Here is a 16,130-nt window from a genome sequence, read left to right on the forward strand (position 1 = left end):
AATAGTACATATATAAATTTATATCTTCAAATTCAGACTTGAAAATATTTAAATAATCAGACTTTAAAAGGAGCTCCAAAACAATACATTCTATTATCAGAATTATAAGCAACCATGATTCACAAAAAATATTGTCTGAACACCAATGTGCCATGTTTTCAAACAGTAACTCAAATACCTAAATGTCAGAATATAGATACTGTCCAGATATTTATTAAATTAACTTTCATCTGCTGGTTTGCTGGAGTGCTGGTTTAAATCATATTAACAGAAAGTTGAGCGGAGGAAAAACTGTGGTAGAAAAAGCAACACGGATGACCGAAACTCAACTGCCTCAATGACAAACTGCACTGATGTCATGTGAAAAAAAGCCCAACAAAACCTGAGCACAAATGTTACATCGTACCACACATTAACAAAATGCTCATATCGACAACAATTCTCTGTTAAATGTCTTTTTTTTATTGACCTTGTGGAATATCCAAGTTGTCATAGAAACTGGATTTGAAAGACATATTCACCAAAAAGAAAAACAGACACTTGAAATAAATTAAGATTTTAAACTCTTTTTGTGACTAAGTTCCATTACCTCACACCCCATTTTTTCCCTCCACTCAAGTTTTCGTTAACATTCCTGGAATAAACTTCTTAGAAATAACCTTATGGGACCTGGCCTCAGGGTTGAGACTGTACACTAAACAACTGTCGAATCAATGAACGCCCCGTGACTGTGTAAGTCATAACATGGTCATGGCATAATAGTTCTGTATTAAAACTTTCATTTTATTGGCATAATGTAATCTCGATTTTTTTGAGATATTGGATTTGATGTTTTCATTAGGGGGCTGCACAGTGGCGCAGTTGGTAGAGCTATTGCCTCCCACAATCCAAAAACATGACTGTCAGGTTAATTGGTCTGTCTAAATTGCCCCTAGGCGTGAGTGTGTGTACATGGTTGTTTGTCCTGTGTGTCTCTGTGTTGCCCTGCGACAGACTGGCGACCTGTCGCCCGGAACGTTAGCTTGAGATAGGCACCAGCAACCCTCCCAACCCCACTAGGGACAAGGGTCTCAAGAAAATGAATGAATGAATGAATGAATGAATGAATGAATGAATGAATGAATGAATGAATGAATGAATGAATGAATGTTTTCATTAGTTGGACATCATAACCATTAAAATGAAACAAAATAAATACTTGCAATGTATCAAGCAGGATTTTAAATTTTGTAGAAGAGGTCTCGTACAATGAAACTGGTTGTAACTGGTTGTGCTCATAAGTCTTGATCTAACTGCAAGTACAGCTGTTCTTCCAAAGATCCATTATGCATCACTGAGGTTGAAAATTACGGCAATTCTTTGAAGCATTATTATTTTTTTTAAATCACTTATTTTCTGAGCACAGTCTGAACACAAATGTTGTGTCCATAGAAACCACACACTTGGAAAATATTACAAGCAAATTTCATACTCCAACATTTTTTTCAAGACTATGTAGAAGCTGTGAATAAAAGGGTAGGGGAAAAAAATAGTTTTCATGCATCATGCATGTAGCATGCAAATGAAGTCAAAGCATTATCTTAGAGCAGGCGGACCGTTCCGTGGGTGAAAGATTTTGAGAGAGTGAAGCACAACCGCTTACTATCCAGCTCTCTGTCAGCACCTTCGTCTCATCTTTTGCATTTTCTCCTTTGCCCTCAGTCTTCCATGGTTATTAATAATGTTGACATTAAATCTGATTAAATACAAACAAGTTCAATGGCGGAGTGTATTGCCAGGTCCAAACGTAATCACAATAAAGGCAGGACATTACACTTTTGGCACACAAGTGGCTGTAGTAATAACATCCTCTCATTTTAAGAACATAAATAATAACTCTTGTTGTTATACTAAAAAGAAAAGCTGACTGGTGGATTTTTTTTTTTATGAGTGCAATGCAAAAGCAAGATTAGTGCTTCCCGTCTAACGTAATCCTGCGACCAGCTGTTTGTTACTTTAATAACACTGAAGTAAGCTGGAATCATTTGTTGAAAATGCTAAGATACTAATTTAATTATCAACAAAAAAAAAAAACATAAGCGCAGCCAACGACACTTGCAGGGAACAGCCATACTGACTGAATCAGAACCAAACCAAGTACTGGAGAAGACCCAAACTGTTAGAATGCACATTTATCATCTCATGAATTGACAATGGACGTTATTCCCAATTGTAGCATTATGCCATAAGTTGTTGTTCTCGGTTTAGAATTGCAATGCTTTTATATAAACCGGCAAAGTTTTCATAAGCAAACTCACAAGTCAGTAAAAAAAACTTGGAATATTGTCCTAGAGCAGTGGTCCCCAAACTACTGCCGGATCCGGCCGCCTCCACCTTTGGTCCGGCCCCCTGAACAATACCAGAGAGCATTCAGATTTTTTTTCATATACCGTATTTTCCGGACTATAAGCCGTTTATATGTGGATTTTTCTTCAACCACCAGGGGGCTCTTTAGCAGGAAGTGAATCATTGGAAGTCAAAATTGGAATAAAGTGCCTATTAATACGGAATTAGGTTTTAATAGGGAATTGAAATTTGAGAATGTTGTTGATCAGTTAAATAGCATTGAGGGGAAAAAGAAGATTTTTCGTTTTTTTTAATACTGGGATCATTATGAGAATTTGAGGTATAGATATTAGGATCCAGTAGATGGCAGTAGTCCAACAATAATGGATGCAAGCTGCCGTTGAAATCTAAAGAAGAGGGAGGAGCCCATTTTCATTTAGCACATGCTAGTAGCAGACACGAAGGGGATCGGCACTTTTACTGTTAAGAGTTACCGTTCGGAAACTACCGTAATCAGTTCAGTTAAATCTAATCTTAGCAACTTTTTCTTTTTCAACCGTAATAAATGTGATATTCAATTGATCTGTTATTACTCAGATTTTGGGTGTCCGCCCCCCTCTGCTGCTGCTGCATCGTTGTGGAAAACCTGGAGAGGCAGAGATATCTGCGGCTTATATGTGAATGTTTACTGGTTTAAAGAAAAACAACTTTGGGGTTGTGACTTATAGTCCGGTGCGGCTCATAGTTCGGAAAATACGGACTATAATCCTTCCTGGATTTTTTCTGTGAAGAACCCAGAGAATGTTATTTGATTGTGCTTTCTGGAAAACAATGCATTTTTACATTTAGGCACTCCTACAATTGTCACACTTTTTCTGTTACAAACTGACTCCGACCCCCCACCAGAGAAGGGAAAAGTTATGTGGCCCTCACAGGAAAAAGTTTGGAGACCCGTGTCCTAGAGTAACAGGTAGGATAGTTGCATTGTTCAAAATGGCAAGCCTAATCATAAGAGAAGAAGTCATAAGACATTACGGATACATCAGGGCTGACAGGACGTTTGATGCAATAAGACGCACAACACCTACAAGCCAAATAAACCGTTGGCTCCTGGGTCACATCAGTAACATCTACAGCTGTGAAATCAATACTATATACACAACTAGACACAAACCTTTACATTTAGCCTTAACAATGTTATTGTAACATGGTGGGAAATGTATTTAGCTTAGTTTGGTGCAGGATAATATATTATACCAGTTAGGCTTTGTGCTTGGGAACTTATTTTGAACATAAATGTAAAGTACAGAGTGTGTGATTCACCCTTCAGTCTGTTTATACATATAAATCAAGATGGACATTCTGTAAGAAAGTTAAGTGGCTATATCTGGGGAACATTTACTTTATAAATGTTTATGTGACATAATTTGTTTCTCCTTACTGTAAAAGCCAAATGCATTAAAGCCATCAACAATATAAGTGTCGGTAAAGTTTAACATCTGGCTCAAATAAGAACAAATTAAAGTATTCCTATTGTCTCACTTTAGCTTTCAAACCAGGACATTTATAAGTGTCCAGCTCAAACAAACTTCAGTTGGGATCATTTTTAAGTAGTAAGAACATTTTTCACCATTTTCTTTCAGCATGTTTATGAACCAAATCAATTATTATTGATCATTAATTATAATAGGATGATAGCATCTAAAGCCTTACTGGCCAATGTAACTGCAGCATAACATTTACCAATACATGTCAGTTTATGCACCACCTAGGATAGTCTCAGGACTGAAAATTGTTCAGCAGATTGTGATTGTAGTTCCATTATTAACACAGATTCTCTAATAAATGATTTTTATGATTTTGGTGTTGCATTGTTAAGATGAGCACATTTATTGCAGGCTAAACCAGATGTTGAAACAAAGAAGTCTCCCAGTTATAAACAGGAGTCTTGTTATGGGTCTGTCAATGTCATACAGTCCCACATCTGCTTTAGAACAAAACGCAACATTTTTGAATGATTCACCAAATAGATAAATATTATTCTGTATTTTCTTCCCTTATATTTATTTACCTGTCAAGTCTTTATCGAGACAGCCATTTTGCGATATTTAATGAATAAATGAAAAACAAATTAGCTAGAAAAATGCAGACAAACTAGAGTTCTTTGTGGATGGAAAATCTTGCAGAGTTCTTATCTGCCAGAAACAAAACAAACTACAACAAGAAAGCTGGGGGTCCAAATTATCACAACCCTGTTGGAAACATTGTTGAGGAACAAAAACGGTAATCGCTGTTTGTATTAGTGTTATTAAATGCAGCATGCTGAGAGAAAATAAGACACCGAGAAGCATACAGTCTATAGAAAACACATTATCTTGCATTCACTTACAAGTTGCAAATACATCTGAGGAAGAATTAAAGAAAACAACCCCAGTGTGTAGAAATGTTTCTTTTTTTAGGGGTACATTCCTTAATGACAATCTAATAACATATATTTTCTTCAGGGAAGCACTCACAATATTTTGCTTTTCTAATGTCGCATATTTTAGCAGCTTTACTCAATTATGTGAGGAGTAATTACAGTTATTTGTCAATACTGAAATCACAATTTAAAATAGAAGATTGCACGGCGCACTCCTACCGCTGTCCCATAAAAGCATCATAATGTGATGTATTTTTTTATAAAAAGAAGCATTTTTATTTAATTGATTTACAAATTGTAAATAATGTGCAAGTGAAGCCGGTCAACATTTTGGACACATGATTTATTGATTGCAATGATGGGAGGAGACTACAAGCTTACCAGTGAAGGACGGGTTTGTAGCTGAATATATTTAACGATATAGATATTAATCCTTGGGGAGCATTTAGATGGATACCACACTGTCTTTAAGGCATCATCATAGTCAATATTTCAAGTGAATAACTTGATGTTTTTTGCTGTATAAACTACACTTTCGGTACATACTAATCAGTACCTTTGTTAAGGGGAGATGTCTCAATAAATAAATCCCGAGGCACTTCTGCATTTGTTGAAAGTGATGTACAACAATGTTGAACAACTTGTGAAGTCCTTGTATTTACATTTCTCAGTCCAACTTAGGAGGACTTTGATCTCATGTCATGAAGCCAGTCTTTCCACACGTGAGCATAATTTTTCTGCACAAGGGCCTTAAATTCACTTAAAAACTCTCAAAAGTGGGAGTGGATCCCAAAAACAAGAAGAGTTTACACTGGAACACGGGTAGAGAGTGAATCTACACAACATCAGATCATTGAAAGAAGCTTTCCAGCCAAATAACATCATAAATACACTAAGCTATTGACAAAAAAAGTGTGACATAGTTAAGCATATAATTTGTGTTTCAGCAAATTAGCAAAATTTGCAATGTTTAACTCTACAGTGAGTAGATAAAACGGGTATTTTGGGTCCATACAAAGTGGTGAGTAGTCTAAAAAAAAATGCCAGACTCAGAAACTGTTTAACCAAGTGAACAAGGAAGCTATTAGTAGAGGCAGGCCGTGCAAATTAGGAAAATGCACAAATGAGCTTTAGATTACTCCACCAACATCTGGTAGTAATATATGCAAGGAAAAGGGTGACAATAGATTTGGAAAGTGTCTAATTTTGACAAACTGTTTCTAGTTCCACAGCGAATAAAATAAGATCCAAACCTAATTGGATAGAATTAAAAATGATTTGAAGAATTACAAGCAAGGCTCTCATTAACTTCACTCATTGTGATTGGCCTACTTTTTTAATTGGTACCCTCTGAATGGACTTCACCCGATACAATGACTTAATATGTGAATGAAGAGGAACATTCACAAGCCACTTGACATTTTATGATTCATTTTAAGAGTTTATAACAGAAATTACATGATTAACGATTCTCCTGCGGACAATAAAACTGGGGCTCGAGGCCAACTTTGGCTTTGTCAAAGGACAAATGTAACATCTCTTTTCCAAATGTGAGGTAGATATTATGTAAGATAGTAGCCTAAAGAGAAATTGTAGCCTGTTGGAGGGGAAAAAAAGTATCTGATTTGTTCTCTCAAAGGTACAATGCCCTGGAGCTATAGAAAACCAGGGATGTAGCTGGAACCAATTTGGTATTCCAGTAACGGCACCGCACCGAGAAGGGATAACAAAACAACATCGTTATCTGCTGCCGGAGGAAGTTTATGAGCAGGTGTGAAACAGCAGCCATGTACTTCCACGATACAAGAATGAAGGAGGAAAAGGAAGGGATGAGGCAGGAGACGGGAATGGACAAGGAGGAGGAGGAAGGCAAAGAGGAGGAGGGACACCTTGAACAGACTGGCTCCACGGAGCTGTCTTAACTCACTCCTGCCAGGAAAACAATCCAGACGGTCCTCATTAGAAGCCGGAGTTTCATTACCCCGACTGCAGAGGCTGTTTAATGAACCCTCAATGAGAGAACGTATCCTGCTTCCCCCACCTTTCAGTTCAGACCTACATGGTGACATGCCCCTTAAAGCAAACCGAGCTGTCCGATTGGACATTCCAGCGGTAAAACCATAAATGTCCTTTAATGCACAGACAGATGGGAGAGTCAAATGAGAATTTGGTGGAAATTAGGATGATATTACTGACAATACAGAGACTGCAAATAAAATAATGCTTGGAGCAAGGGGTAGGATGCGAGTAATCATCTCTGTCTTTATGTCTCAGCTTGACAATATAGCCTGGCTGCAGTAAACACTAATTGGAGCCAGATGGTATTTGGTTAATTATTAGAGCAACAGTTAAACATTTTCCCGCACAAATTTAGATCTGGACAGAGTGGCTGTATTTTAAGGAAATAACCAACCATAGTAATGAAGCTTTAAGATTAAATATGACATTTAATAAAAATCAAGCTGAAATGACAAAATTGATATATTTTACTTGGATTTACATAATGGAGAAACACAAATTAGTTCAAAGTGTCAAAGAAGAAGGAAAATGACACGTCTTCAACAATTCTTATTAAACAAAAATCATAGGCGTGATGAGAATTTGTATTCAGCTCCCTTTAATCTGGTACCTCTAAAAAAATTCAACATATTGCTTTAAGAAGTAAGCCAATTACACCTCTGCATAATTAAAAAAAAATTTAATTTGTAATCCCAATTAAAATTCATTTCACTTTATGGTCATAATGTGAACAAGATCCAGCGGCATAAATATTTTTGTAAAACACTTTACATGATAAGTCCTGCATATATGAGTCAGCTGCTTTATCAATATTCATTGTCAAGCTTTGAACGTTCTCCGTATTTTTTAACGAGTAAAACAGGATCTTTTTTGAATACTGCGATATCTGTAATGCTCCAAAAGCTACTAATTATCAAGCAACATGCATCTTGCAGGAGATTATTACCACCTTAAAAGACAAAAACAACAGCAGCAGCAGTAGTAGCTACTAGACAAACCTGTTTATGAAGACAGGTGTCAAATGTTTGGCTCAAGGTTAAATTTGGAAGGAATACAATTGTGTAGCAGGACAGAACCTGTGGCTCATGGATGACTGACAGAGACAGGGCTCTAAGGCAGCTGAAACAATTTCATGTGCCAGAATGCGGGCCGCCTCTGGCAACCAAATACACGCATACAAAAACATAGATAAAAGGGTTTGTCAACATAAAAATATATTCTGCATTCATACGCTGACAGAGGAAACCCAATCCATCCACAGTGACAGAGCCATGTGGAAAGACTCAAGTCGGGTCAAAATTATCATTCCTTTCTTAGCCTACAGCCCATCCTGCTTGTCCACAATACAGAGCATGACTACGCTGAAAGTCCAAACCAAGAGAGGAACAAATGAGATCCATCTGTAAATCTGCCAACATCTTAATTGTTTTATAGCCAAATAAAACAGAGGGACACAAATCAAGCTGTATTGAAAGACCGAAGATTATTGAAGAGTAAAAATCTTTGCAGTCCTCGATTTTAACAAAGCTTGTAAGCAACATGCTAGTTGCATTCAAAGACGACAGATGTGGACCATGGGTTATCTGACATTCAAGAGAGGCATCACTCAACACGCCTACCAGCAAACCCTCTATAAATCTGCTCCCTAAATGTCACATTTTCCATGCTGGAAGACTTTCCAACTTGAATTTGTTTGGCTCTCTGTCAACACCCTCTGATGACGTCAAGGCAGCAATCAGTTCATAGTGTCGCAACATCAAATGACAAATCCAGCATAATTCTGCATTTCAAGAAGACAGCATAAACACAATTGGTAATTTATGCTTGACTGTAAAAATAAAACAACTGAAATGGCTAACGGGCTAACGGGACACTGTCTCCCACAGCTTTTCTCCTGCAACTTGGGAAAATAAAACATGTATGTAAAATGCTACTTGACATGCTACTGCCAAACAGCCAATCCAAAAGATCTATTTTATTTTCCTTGGCGTCGATTGGCTGTACCAAGAGTGGAAATAAGGGAGACTGTAGGCATTAGGTTCTATGGTAGACCCCAGACAGCTTCTGTTGTGCACATTCATGCATATAAAGGTATATTTTGTGTTTGAACTATTAAAATAGGCAGTTATAAAAAGATCAGAAATATTCACAGACTTTAGATAGTCACAGGCAGCTGTGATGCCTAATGCACACAAACACTGAGGGTCCCTCTGTACTAGGTGTGCACCGATTGCAGATTTCTGGCCAATTGCTGATTACCAATCTTAGCTTTTAAATTGAAGATCAATACTGAAAAAATCTAAATGACATCGCTACAATTATGGAAACACTTAATTTGAGAAATGATAACCATACGAAGGTAGACTGTACAGCTGCATGGCATCAAAGCACATTGAATACTACATATATGGTGATAAATATGAACAATTTAACCTCCTGTGTACTTAAAAGTTTACCTTGACCTCAAAAGGAAAGAAAACCTTTGGTCATAGACAGTAAAGGGAAGCTTTAAGAACAATAGCACTGGACAGACAGTCTGACCCCACCTATAAACTGTGGTACCCTTTTGTAAACTATGGTCCAGTGCATCCTAAAGTCTCCATGTCTTTTTAAGGAGCAGGAAAAGGAAACGGATGGCATCTCAATGTGTGGTTCCAACCATGGAGGAGGTGGGGACATTATTTTTAACAATGACCCAGAAGAGCTCATCCAGAATATGCAAGATGCAGATTATCAGACATTGCCAAATTTGGACTGCAAAGTAAAAAGTAAGGCAGTCAAACGGTGCCAAGCAGACCGGGATACTCCTTTAAAAAAAAAAAAAACATTTCAGTCGATGACCTCAGGAGGAAGTTTGGAGGAGTGTCTAAAACATGAAATGAAAAAGGAAAATGTAGTTGCTATTCTGTTTCGCTGAGTGACTTAATGCCCATTAGGTCAATACTTACCAAGAGATAAACTAAGAGGCAAAAACAAAACATATGCTTAGAGTAAATTCAACTCCAAGAGAATGTGCTTTAAATCTATTTCTTCAGTGTGTGTGAATTTATCCAAATAAAACAAACTATGTTGATATCAGAGATCCATCAGCTGTGTAAAGCTGGGCTCCCATGATTGCCAATCACTGGTTAAAATCTGTAAAGTCCCTAATTACACATAATTAGTTGAGTCAATTGGTTTTCTCAGCACAGATTTTTCCTCACTGAAGTCTTTTTACTTGATATTATGGTTGTGAGTAAAGACAAAAAACAGTTCTCCTGACTGATACATTGACTTTTCTCCTGCATTTATTGAATAACTGTACACAGCAGTAATAAAAGGCACAAATGGGAAGCTGTCTGACCTTAAAAACAGGCTGGCTCTTTCTTCTTGCTCTTTGAAGGCTGAGTCAATATTTGAGAACATGTACAAGTCACTCCTGGAGAACAGAACCAAGCTTAAACCCCTCCGGCTTCACAACCAGAGAGATTTTACCATCATTTACTTCTGCTAGGGGTGATAAGAATGAGCCAAATTAGTCTTGGAAGTCAACACTTTAACAACATAAAAATAGAATTTTGCATATTATTTGAATATGGAAGAAAACAATTTTATTTTATAAAAAATGTTTTATATCAATATACAAATATTTGCATATTTTTATAAAGATTTTATGCCATGGATCTTTTAATCTGTAAACCTGAGCAAATTAAAAAAAAAGTTTAGATTAACATTTTAGGTTTTCTAAATCTTTTTTTGTAATTTTCTTTTTGGTAAATTGTACCATTTACCCATTACAGAGAATAATCAAGTTTTTTAAGAATGTTTATATTTTTTAAACCGACACCATGTTCGATACAAAAAAAACATTAGCTCATTTTTATTGTTCAGTTTTTTTTCCTCCTTTTATTTCCTGAACTGACCCAGCCAAGACCTTCTGGCAGCTTTTATACATTTCTTTACAGCCCTTGTGAAGCCATGTTACAATCTCAAACATCCCATTAAATACACTTATTCTAGCATTTTTCCTAAATAAATCCAGCTGTGAAGAAAAGTTAGACGCTACTGTCAGCACTGACAGACGTGATCACGTCAGAACCTCAAACAAAAGTCATTATTCTATAATAAACCGTGTCTATTATTTGTAAGAACATCTTGGTTTTTCCATGACTCCGTTCTAACTTTCTCTAAACTTTTCTTCCTGGCCCGTCTGCTGTGTTAGTTGGTCTTCATGATGATGTCTGTTCACTGATGTTCTCTGACAAACCTCTGAGGCCTTCACAGCAACAACTGCATTCAAACCAAGATCAAATTATACACATATGAACTCTATTAGGCGACTTCTGAAGGCAGTTGATTGGTCAGGACTTTATCTTATGGCATCAGCATAAAGGAAACTCAAAGATTTTTTTAGATGTTTCAACAAGCAAAAAATATAAAACTATGCAATTTTTTTTGGAAAGCACTGCATATAAATAAACACAAACAGCATTTAATGGAGTAGAAGCATGCAGGTTATTTGCTTCAAAAAGAATTAGTGCTATTTGGGTGGAACTAGAACTAAACATTGAGAAAAGATGAGGATAAATGAGGTGAGCTTTTGGAGGTGATGATTGCATGACATATTTACATTTAAGAATATTCTTTTCAACTAGATATATTCTCTAGTCTTTCAAAGTTCCACTCACATAGAAAATAAATACCTTAAAATGTTGCTCCAAGTTTGCATCTTCTTAAAATTAGCTGACCAGTTGCATCACTCCACCAGCTGTCATGAGATAACTTTTATCAGGTGCCCGCTATCTGCTGGTGGCTTTCTTTGAGATGTGTTTGAGCCAAATGTCTGACACCCTTATGTCTCAAATGTCCCAGTCAACAGCGACCTGGGTGCAGTGGATGGCTGTGGTCTGCATATACAAGCCATGTACAGTCAAAGGGCACTCTTCCTGCAATGCTAAAGATAACGTGTTCTACATCTTCCACTTAAGCCTTGTGGGAGGAATCTGAACCAGCCCTGCTCTGTTGGAAATCAAAACAAGACTACTTGGAGGAATATTACCCATGCACACACAAACACAACGCCCAACAGGAGAAAGGGAAAAAAAATAAAAAAATAGGCTGCAGTACTGCTGAAGGCACACCTCACAGAAATGTGGAAACACGAGAACACAAGTATGTGGAGCTTCAGAGAGATTAAAAAAGATCTCATTGGATTCTCGTGATAAAAACTGAGCACTTCAGTCAAACAGTGCTTCCATACACAGTGGAAAACTGACTCCTTTGTAATATAAACACTCTGTTGAGGGTAAACACAGTACTATTTTGTTTGCAAAAGGGACTACATGAAGTAGAGGAAGGCTCAAATGCAAAAATCTTTGCATCAACTTTTGCAGGAAGACACTTCAAACAGTTGTGAAGCTGCAGGCGTCAAACTGAAAGGGGCGAGTCTAGATTCTATTTCTTAGATGTGCCTGCTTTCTTTATGTATAAAAACTAAAATAACGTAAACAAAACTCACCACTGTGGGAGGAATCCTTGCTATCAGCCACCTTTCTGAGTGCCGACATGATGGCATCAGAAGGAACGCGAGGGCTCTCTACATATTTGGGCTTCCTGGTCGGACCTGCCGGCACAAACAGAAGAGAAGAGCAAGAATGAGGGAGAGGGTCCAGCAGAGACACTTGCAGAAGAGAAAGAGACAGAGAGAGTTCTCACAGGATTAATGCGTTCCAGACGGGAATAGAGATGAGACACAGCGGTGTCTTAGCTGGACAGCTTCTGCAGCACGTAAAACAGTTCACGTAAAACTCTCTCTCATACACACACACACGCTCACACACAGATAGCAGCCCTGGTTTGGCTGACAACCCTCAGGACTCCGCATGGCAGGAGGCTTCCAGTTAAACACTGCAAGCTGGCTGTGGGAATGTAAACTACAGCAGGAAACCACAACAATTAGCCTCTTAGTGGACTAAAAATGAGCTCAGACACACCAACATGTTCAAAAGTAATAAGACAGTAAAAGCTTTTGTGTTCATCTATCAGAGCAGTTATTAATTCATAGAATGTCCCATTTCTGCAAAAGCCGTTACTTCGCATAGATGGATTAAGATTCAGGTGGGTTGATGTGAGAAAGAAGATGCATCTGGGACATTCGTAAAGTCCTCTGAGGATCACCCTTGTGTTTAGAGAGTACTTGGAATGTAGTTACTCTTGCAAAATATGTACAGTCTGTATACCAGTGTAGAAGATTGGTTCCTGTTGTCTTTGACAAACAGCATTATGAAAATGTACATGTACCCTCAGATTTCTTTTGGTTTTACTTTTTTTGTCACAAATATTTTTTATCAAAGAAATTTTAATTTAAGACATAATTTGCAGATTTCCAGATTTCAAATTCTCATTTCACATGTTAACAGAAAAAGGCAAAACACGATCAATGGGTTCCAAGGTGAAAACCACTGATGACCAAAAATGAATAGAATGACCCGTCTCACGTTTCTTTTGATCTTCAAACTTTGTGGAAATATTCTGTGCTATTAAAAGCCAAAAGGGGAACATTTTTGAAAGGCGGCAATCGAGTTACAGCATTTCAAAAACTCAAGATCATACTGACAATCAAACATGGTGTCGGTAGGGTGATTTTTTTTTTTTTAGATACTTTCACCATCTTATTAAAAATGTGTTTATAGAATGCATTTTTGATATTTTTGTCTTTGATAGATTTATAGTGTGTGCCAAAAGACAAATATATGGGAGAAAATCTTTAAGCTCAAATGAATTCGGGTAATGCTGCAGAACAACAATCCAAAGCAAACCAGCAAGCGCATCTCTAAATAAACCTTTATTTATTTTAAATAAATAAATGTTCTAGAGTGGCCTAATTAAAGTCTGAACTTAAATTCAATTGAGATGCTGCAGCATATACGCAATCAGGCAACTCGTGCTCAAAGATCCTCCAGTATGATTGATTGACTTTGAACAACTCTGTAAAGAGTGGGTCAAAATCCCCCCACTGCGACATAAAAAAAGCCATTGCAAGTTATTGAAAATGCTTGATGACAGTTACAATATTTGGAGGGCTACTCATTTATTACGGTTTCTAAGGTTGTTTTGGATAGCCAATTATAATTTGAAAACTGACTGTGTTTATTCGGGTTATTTTTGTCCGACATAAAAATTTCATGTCTGAAACATTGAGGTGAAACAAAAAAAGCAAAAACAGAAGAAATGTGCGAGGGGGTGAAAAAAGCACTGTAACAGAGAGACTGCAAGTAGGGTTGCTCAGTTGAAGGGCAGAAAAGAGCCACTAATCTTTCCTTAAAGGCCACATAATTGTTTATATAGAGAGGTCCAAGAAGAACATGAGTCTAAATATTAAACCGTAAAACAAACCATCGCCCTGGTAACTAGCTGCCTTTCATGCCCTTTTAAGTTCTCTACTTAGAGACGACCATTTCCTGTGCAAAACGTAAATACAGTAAAAATAAAGAGGCAGAAAATAACCTAGAAACAAGAGATGGGTGCATAATTGTATCCATAAATCCGTAAGGAAACAACCGTCCCCAGACATGACCCCATGTAACTCCCTCCTCTAAACTCCCATTATCAGATGACCATGTGTAACCCCAATCAAAAGATACAGCAGAAATGGATGTGCTAAGACAGGCATTCCCCATTACCTATTTTGATAACCTGTCACTCCGATCTCAAAGAATTCCTGGGAATCAGGCTCAAGATGTAATCTTAAACCTGTGCAGCTTGATGCACAGTGCCATCTATGGATATCCAAGCTGAAATGCATACAGAATAGCAAGGTTTTGATACCTGAGAACTTCTTTGGCTACAAACCTTGCTGTTTCTTACCGTTAAAATAGGAACCTTAAACAAAATTGAAACACTGATAACTTCAGCTGAAAAAGTCAAGAAAATTCAACTCAAAGGGGATCACAGTGGAGATTATTACGGCTACCACAAAGGTCAGATGTTAGAGACTTGGTGGTCTCGAAAAAAAAAAAATTTCTACACATTGCAGCCACACAATTCTGTGTTCTTTACAAAACTGTGCAACTTTGTAAAGTGAAATGCAAATTAAACACTTTGAAAGGTTTTTTAAGCTAAAAAGTATTTTAGAGTATGTTTACACATCTAGAAACCTAAACATTTTTCCTATCCATCGTGTGCAAAGTACCTTACTGTCAGTCAGAATGGAAACTGAGCATCTGTGAGCAGCAATTTTTAAAGCTTCACACATTTTTCGGTTCACTTTACATCTGGACTTTGACTGGGCCATTCTAACACAAATATGATTTGATCTGAAGCATTCCTCTGCACTTCTGACTGTACGCTTGTTTTTATCTCTATCCATATTCCAATCAACTCCGATTAGTTTCTCTGTGCCTCTGTCCCCACAGCATGGTGCTGCCACCACCATGTTTCACCACAGAAATGAGGTGTCAGTTTTCCACCACACACATTTGGAATATAGGCCCAACACACTCAAATTTGTTCTCTTCTGGTTTGAGCACCTCCATCCTGCGTTCTCTGCAAGGCTCATGGCTAATTATGGGCAAATTTGTAGAATGCATGACTAATGGTTGTCTGGTAACCCATTAGTCATATGCTGTGGATCTCTGTAGCTTTTTGAGAGTCACCATGGTCATTTCTGGTGCATTCCTTGGTCTCTGTGATGCTATTTGTTTACTAATGTTCTCTAGCAAACACCTCGGGCCGCCAAAGAACAGCTGTGTTTATATTATGATTAAATTACTCCCAAGTGGGCTCCATTTACTAATTACGTGACATGAAAACCATGTGACATTTTCCTTCCACTTTGTAGCAATACGCTATTTTGTGTTGGCCTCTCACATAAAATCCCTGTAAAATACATTGCAGTTCATGGTTGTGAAGTCACAAAGTGTGAAAAAGTTCAAGAGAGTTTGCATGAAAGAATGCTGCGAAAACGACAATTCATCTCTGGAGGGTCAGCCACAACCCGTTAGCCAGGACTCAGGAGTCACATGCCACTGCTTGGCTTAAAGTCAGACTAGAGAGACAGAGAAACTGTATGCTACATGCTTAGCTCAGGTAAATTTCTTGTCTAGCCAAAAGAGCTGCCTGATGTGCTTCATGATGGTACTTCATTGAAAACAACAGGAGGCATAGCTTCAATAATCGAAACCATACGCGCAAGTTCATATTCAGTTTACATAAACTCTGCAGAGGAACAGAAGATAAACACATCTAATAACAAACATGTGGCCTGCTATTAGAGGTAATTCTGAGCCACTTCTAAAGACAGAGGGGTTAGCGAAGACATAAAAGGCCTTCTGGCAGGACTCTTGATGTCCAGCTGTCAGACGGGACTCAGAAGACTTCCTTCTTC

At 37.6% G+C, this 16,130-nt stretch overlaps 1 protein-coding gene across 1 annotated transcript in view; it reads right to left on the minus strand.

Moving 5' to 3' along the window:
- tanc1b (tetratricopeptide repeat, ankyrin repeat and coiled-coil containing 1b) overlaps positions 1 to 16,130 on the minus strand; it is a 106,328-nt gene that overhangs the window by 49,689 nt on the left and 40,509 nt on the right. The window contains exon 4 of the mRNA XM_017309268.1: positions 12,264 to 12,368. Within this exon, the coding sequence (XP_017164757.1) occupies positions 12,264 to 12,368 (105 nt within the window). The remainder of the gene's footprint in view (positions 1 to 12,263; positions 12,369 to 16,130) is intronic.

The sequence above is a fragment of the Poecilia reticulata genome, linkage group LG2, assembly GCF_000633615.1.
Source record: "Poecilia reticulata strain Guanapo linkage group LG2, Guppy_female_1.0+MT, whole genome shotgun sequence".
Classification (NCBI taxonomy): Eukaryota; Metazoa; Chordata; class Actinopteri; order Cyprinodontiformes; family Poeciliidae; genus Poecilia; species Poecilia reticulata.